Source organism: Lactuca serriola, chromosome 5 (genome assembly GCF_051521515.1).
Source record: "Lactuca serriola cultivar US96UC23 chromosome 5, Lser_US96UC23_V15, whole genome shotgun sequence".
NCBI lineage: Eukaryota > Viridiplantae > Streptophyta > Magnoliopsida > Asterales > Asteraceae > Lactuca > Lactuca serriola.
In genome coordinates, this window is record NC_136412.1 from 230,133,308 (window position 1) to 230,140,739 (window position 7,432).

The following is a 7,432-nucleotide window of genomic DNA, read 5'->3' on the forward strand; positions in this document are numbered from 1 at the left end:
CCATCATATCGACTCAAGGGTGCTGGAGTAGCAAAACCAGTGGTAGGAATAGAAGCAGGAATAACAGAGGGAATAGTAACAGTGTGTACTGCCACAGGTTGTTGCTTATTTGAAGGCTCTTGTGACGATTGCCCCATTCATTTGTTCCAGAACTTTTTTTTGTTGCATCATTCTTTGGGTTTTTCAGATACGGCTGGCATGGAGCCTTGACGAACTCCATGATCTACGAGTGTCTGTGCTAGACGCTTGGCACTATCAAAAGTAAGTGGATTGGCAGCTATAACGTTTCCTTGAGTCGGGGGAGTTAACCCCTAAATATGCCTTTCAACCTTCTTACTCTCCAGGTTGACCATCCCGGGACACAGAAGAGCCAGGTCACTGAATCTGGCAGTATAAGCAGCAATATTAGAGTCCTTAATCGTCAGACCCCAGAGTTCCTGATCTAACTTTTGTATTTCACCTCTGGCACAATATTCTGCCAGCATCAGAACCTTTAAGGCTTCCCAGCTCATGGCATTGGCTACTGGGAGGGATAACGACTTGACGTAGCCATTCCACCAAGAAAGGGCCCTGTCCAAGAAGGTACATGCTAAAAATTTTACATTGCTTGTTTCAGGGCACATACAGATTTCAAACATCGATTCGGTTTTCTTGAACCAACGTGTCAGAGTAATGACACCTCTGGTGCCGTCAAATGATTTGGGTTTAGCATTCGTGAAGTCTTTATAATAGCACTCCCTTGGGTGTCCAAGACTTTCCCCATGATTATAGTTGTGGGAACCACTGCCAGCTCCACTGGTGTTAATTTGCATCATGGCGGCAGCCACGACGACTGTTATTGCTGCTTGGAAGACAGTAGGATCATACTCTGGAGTTGGAGGCGATGGTGGAATTAGTGGATTGTTGTTGAAACGTCTATTTGATTTACATGGCGGTATCTTTTTCTATAAAGTTTAAAGAGGAAAAGATGATAAGTCCTCTATAATAGTTACGAGTCAGGTGACATTGAAAAAGATATATCTTAGTTCTAAACGTATCATCTCCTGACTGCTATAGTGTTTTGTGATTTACAATAGAAGTTTACTAATATAAGTAAACAATCACAATTTCAGTTTATGAAATTTATTGCAACACTTTTAAGGAATTATTATAGTGTACAATATCACAACAATTGCATAATAGTAATCAAAGTACAACAAACATTACATTGATAAAGTATAGTTTTACATTCATGTTCAAATAAATGCATACTTGACACCAAAATGTATAGCAAAAGTTAAAAGACATGAGTCTATGAAGCTCCATCTTCTCAAAACCTGTGGATACTTGTTTACTGATTTCCTGAGAATACAAATAGTTTTGAAAAGAGTGTCAACAATTAAGCTGGTGAGTTCATAAGCATGTTTGTAATTGAAATCTATCATTTGTTCCTTGAAAATGTAAACATGTTTTCCCAGAAACTTCAATATTTTCTCTTGTAATGTGGTGTAGTCTTAATGCCTTAAGATCAAAACGTGTAAATTTTATTTTACTATGAAATAGTATAATGTAGTTTTAATTCAAATAAAACCATGAAAAGTATGTTTTCTCTGCACTGGAATAGTATTTTGTATTTGTACTTGTATGACAACTGTGTAATTGTAAATGTCTGGATTCACAAGCTGTACTCGTAAAATACTATATTATAGTTTTATTTTTTTAATAAAACTATGTGAAGTTGTTTACTTATTCATACACTAATCGTTTTATTCAATACAAAATTGTGAGTTATCATAACCATGCTTGATGACCTAAGATGGCCTGAACACAACGTTCTTCAGGCATCGCAATCAGTACAACATTTGTCACCCTAGGCCTTCCGGCCTAACTGTAGCGAATAGTTAAGGTGCAGGATTACCAGTCCCGTATAGATCTATACACAAGTGTCACGCTCTCCCTCCAAGAGACTCTGGTTATAATTTCAGAGCTTGGTTGGTACTTAGATAAGTACGTGAAGTGCGTCTCACAAATGCTATATTGATGGTTACGTGTAGAATAATGAAAAGTCATTTTGTGATAAATAACTGTATGTATGTTCCATAAACTATATCTATTATAGTTTATATATTTGTTCTCTGAACATGATAATATAGTGCATATGATCCATAAACTATACCTATGAGAGTTTATTTGTTTCTTTTCCATATTGTATTTTGAACTTTGAAAAGTAATATGTAAGTTGCATAAAATATACGTATTATAGTCTATATGTATGTGTTCTACTTAAACGAAAACTTTTCTATTGTTTATAATCTGGCAAGTTTAAGTTGTAAAATCCGTGATACGGTTGTTCCATGAAATTCAATATTTATGTCCAAATAGTACTAATATCGATTGTAAGAATTATATTTTTGTTTAACATGTTTTAAATGGTATTATACTTATATAAATATAATATAATATAATATAATATAATATATATATATATATATATATATATATATATATATATATAATTATGATTAAATAAGCAGTCGAATAAATAATTCTACCACAAGCCCACAACCAAACAAGGAACAGGAAATGGAGCAAAATTATCAATTCTAAGTCTGTTGAACCTTAATTATAATATATATATATATGTTTTTAATAACAGCAACGACAGACAAAATGTTGAAAACATTTAGATATTAACACAAGATTTCTTGTGTTACACTTGTATCCCCCCCCCCCCCTAAAACAGTGAAAAATCATAAAAACGTAGGGGTATACACTCATCTTGTGTCTCGGTTCCCGGTTGGTTACGATGTGGTCGTGAAGATTCTCGGGTTAGAACACGTGATTATAGTTGTATCCTAATAATATTATACACAATATCGTATTTAAATTAACGAAGTAATAATTTAAATACAAAGTTAAAGTGTTAGATAACACTTAATATTTAAGAAGACTTACAATTAACTACTCAAGAGTTAATCTTTGCAAAATTTGTTCACTGTGAATGTTGGTAAGAAGATGGTTCGAAATTGAGAGAAAAAGGTGAAGGATTTTGGATGCAAATGTGATTTGTGAATTGTGTTTTCGGTTAAACATATAAATATGGGAATAAATATGATTTGGCATGCATAGGGAAGTGTGTTCTATCTTATTAGAAGGTGTGCCACCACCTATAGTTCTCGGCCATAAAGAAAAATTGATTTCGATGCAAAGGAGTCCCACCGAGGAGGGTTTGCGATCCGAGGATGTTTGCGGTCCTCATCGAGAACCCGATTTCGGTCCGAGAAGAGATAGAATCTGCGAAGGTTTTCGGTTGGTTGATTTCGGTCTGAGGAGAGTGGATCATGCGAGATTTTGGTGGTGATATTGTAAAGGGGTTTTCGGCCTAGCTTAATGGGTTTGATTCTAACACCAAAAATGTATTTTATGGAATAATACTACATATTAATGTATTAATGTAGTATAATCAAATAATTTGACAAGTTTGACTTTTGTTGACTTGTTTAGATTTTGGTTTGACTTTATTTGACTTTTATTAACTTGAAATAATAGGTTGTTATAGTAGTCCGGAGCACCACGTCTATGCTACCCATGACTCGCTGACTGAACTTGCCCCAACAAATTGTGGTCTGACACTTCATGCCATAAAGCATCTCAAAGGGAGGTCGATTAATACTGGCATGGTAGTTGTTGTTGTATGATACCTCAACCAATAGGAGATATGTATCACAACTCCCCCCCCCCCCCCCCCGAAAATCCTAGATACGTGCCTGAAAACATAATCTCTAGCGTTCGGATAGTCCGCTTACTCTGTCTAACAGTCTATGGGTGAAAAGTCGTGCTGAAGTGCAGTCGAGTACCCAACTTCCCATGACACATCACCTCCTCTCGGATGTAGACGTCTGCCAATTTCTCTCCCGGGATACTCTCTTAGATATGGATAAAATGCGCACTCTTGTTTAGTCGATCCACACTGACTTAGATCGAATCCACCCCCTGTGATGTCCACAGTAACTTCATGATGATATCCAATGTGATCTCTTCCCATTTTCAAATGGGGATATCCAACGGCCCCATTTTTCCTTGAGATCTCTAATGCTTGACCTTGACTTTCCGGCAAGTCAGGCACCTCTCCACATATCAAGCCACATCTCGATTTATGTAGGGCCACAACTAATCAAGTCGAATGTCTCTTTACATCTATATCGCTCCCAGGTGCATGCATGCACCGTGTTTCATAACATTGGAAATTTTTTTGTAACCATAAACATGCCTCTACAGGAGCAATTCTTAATTGAGTTCTACTGAGGCTGTGGCTTTTAATCATTAAGCATATTTTGAATCATTGTCTTGTTCTTGTTCTTATTTGTAATCTGTTTTGAATCAAATCAATCATTCAAGGATTAATATCCTAACAGATATTTATTGGACTTTTTGGTTGAAGGCCCATGAAGGGGGTTTGGGGCCAATTTGAAAAGTTGGGCCATCTTTGGGCCTTTAATGATAATTTTGGAAATTTGGGCTTTTTGGACATTTGGATTGGGCTTTGGCCTTGGTCCAAGTTAGGGAAGGCTAAAAAGCTCTTTTACCCTAGTTTGGACTCTTAGTGTGAGTCGGGATCCAATTATTAATTGGATGTTGCTTTGTGATAGCGTAGGGATTTTAGCAGGCTAGTAACCATGGATTATTTTTTGAGATTCAACAATACGAGGTGAGTTTCCTTACTATGTTTAGCGGGTCTAAAGCACCAATGCCAATCCACGATCAATAATGCTAGGATACTATATGTATGTGTGACTCTTGTATATGTGTATGCTTATATGATTTGTATGTTGGGTAGAGCCCGTTATGTGAGTTTGGGCGAGGGCCGTTATACTCAATGGGTGGGGCTCGTTATACGAGTGTGGGCGGGGCCCGATACACTTATTAGGCGTGGCCCATTATCTGTTTATTTATGTATGATATGTGGTATGTTGGAGAACTCACTAAACTTTGTGCTTATAGTTTTGGTTTATGTTTCAGGTGCTTCCGGTTCAAAATGGAAGAACTCGGGATGATTTGAAAGCATACACCACTCGATTCCGCATTTTGTGATTTAGTCTAATGATTGATGATGTATTGATATAATTTGTTAATCTTGGTTTTATGACAATGATATGGTTACTATTTAATTAATCTAAAAATAAAAAAATTATGTATCTTATTTTTGGGATGTTACAGAAAAATTGCAAGAAAAACAAATAATAACAATATTGAAACTATTAACATTAGGTTTTCTTTTAAATTTGTTTTATTGCATTATAACAATTATAAATTAGACTATTTGATAACCCCTAGATGTAATTATTTAGATTTCATTTTCTGTATCGACTTGTATTCAACACTTCAACACATTTGATACAAGCACTAAACAACATCCGAACGAATGAAAAGTTCCAAAACAAACTCTGAACGGTAAAAATATATGAATACATAAAATGTTGAATTTATTCAATGTCAAATCGTTAAGTTTTATAAAACAACCCCTTTGTTGAATGATATGATGTTTAAACTTTCACAAAGATCGAATTGAATTTTAATTTCTATCAAGTTATTTCTTTCAAAGGAAAGATTTTAAAGATTTTTTTAGTATACTTTACATGTCATCCCACTTTTTGGATGCTTTTTTTTTTCATGTATATAAACCCTATAGGCTCTTGGGAGAAAATTACAAACGCCTTTGACATATACAGATATACAAATCTTCTCCCATTGGTTAGTCATATTTTTGATTATTTGTGTACTAACTTTCCTTAGCACAAAAATTAATATCTTAGTAAAAATACAGAAAATGTTTTTTTACGACAAAAAGGACACAAATAAGTAAAAACTTGAATCATATATCTATAATGTTTTATAGTGTTTTCAGGCTTTTAAACTCTCTAGACACTAGAATGAGTAGTGGAGACTGGATATGTGGTGCATGTGAGCATTCGAACTTCAAGAAACGTGATGCATGTCAAAGATGTCAATGTCCCAAGTTCGCTACAGCCGCTGAGATTTCAATGCATGCAAACAAATCACAGGTGCTGGCGGGTGACTGGTATTGTTGTTGTGAGGCACACAACTTTGCCAACCGAACTGAGTGTTATAGGTGTGGTGCACACAAAGAGTATATCATGATGATGACATATGCAACATCTAGCTATCCTTACGATGCTAGCATTCTTCCAGGAGGGAAAAATGGTGATTGGATGTGCAACAGGTAAAATATAATCACACATATATAGACCATAAAGGTTCAAATTAACAATTTGTTTGTATATAATATTTTTGTTAGGATTCTTATTGATATACCAATATTTTTATTTTTCTGAACAGGTGTAGAGGACATAACTTTGCAAGTAAAATGGAATGCTATAGATGCAAATCACCAAGGGAATAGGAGTACAAGAAGTGTTGTAAATGGAAAATATATTTGTGCTCCTAGAATGATATGTGTTTTCTTGTTTTCGCCTTAATAATTAATGAAATGTATGCAATATTACATTATCTTTAGCATTTCAACACGTGATTAGCGTTAAAATTATGGATTATAAGCTGGCGAATAAGAGAATGAGCATGTAGAATTATCTTGGACCATTTAATTTTAATGGTATATATATATATATCCATAAATTAACAAATTGGGCTAGCCGACTTGGCTAACAAAATGTTTCTAACAAAGAGGTCATGCTAACAAAATGTTTCTAACAAAGAGGTCATGAGTTTAATTTACTAACTCGTTGTTCTAAAAAAATAAGTAAAAAAATCTATCCATAAACCACAATAATAAGTCATTAATTCTAGATATTTTATGAGAATCTTCATTCATCTAAGTAGATTAAATAAAAAGGTCAATGACCTAGCGGTATGGAGTGACTATCCCATATGAGAGTTCAGGGGTTCAAGTCTTGGTGAAAACATAGGTGGTTATTTAGCAGTAGATTAGGTAGTTTGCCGTTTAAAAAAAACTAATCAAATTATTTAATATTTAATGTTTACATTGTAATATCTCCTTAAACGATAATTTTTTTAATGCATAACAATTTATGTTTTAAAATGTTATAGTTTACAATTATATAAAACATAAACTGTTTTGTATGGAGAAAAACTAATATATAAGAATCATTTTCCAATAACAAAAAACTAATATAATGACTAAACGGCAACTTTATTGATGTAACATCGTTGTCATTTTAATTTTGGACATCTAGCTACACTCTCATAAATTGTTGTGTTCTTCTTTTTGAAATGGTAAATAATTTAAATATCTCTTTTGCTTGAGACTGAACTCACGATCTGCTAATTAGTTGTTATATTTTGAACCTGATTGTTAGCCAAATAGGCTAGATCCAACTTATGAGATCTTTCGGTAGCTATATATAACCACATCAAAAACATTCATCAACACTTGCAAAGTGGTTGTGAACTTGTT

General features: G+C 34.4%; 1 protein-coding gene across 1 annotated transcript; it reads left to right on the forward strand.

Annotated features, from left to right (window-relative positions):
* Positions 1 to 813: 813 nt before the first annotated feature.
* Positions 814 to 6,507, forward strand: LOC145050248 (uncharacterized). Its single transcript, XM_078998530.1, has 4 exons — positions 814 to 951; positions 5,669 to 5,730; positions 5,885 to 6,220; positions 6,337 to 6,507. Exons 1-4 carry the CDS (start codon positions 814 to 816, stop codon positions 6,398 to 6,400), a joined length of 600 nt encoding a protein of 199 aa, XP_078854656.1. The 3' UTR covers positions 6,401 to 6,507.
* The last annotated feature ends 925 nt before the right edge of the window (positions 6,508 to 7,432 follow it).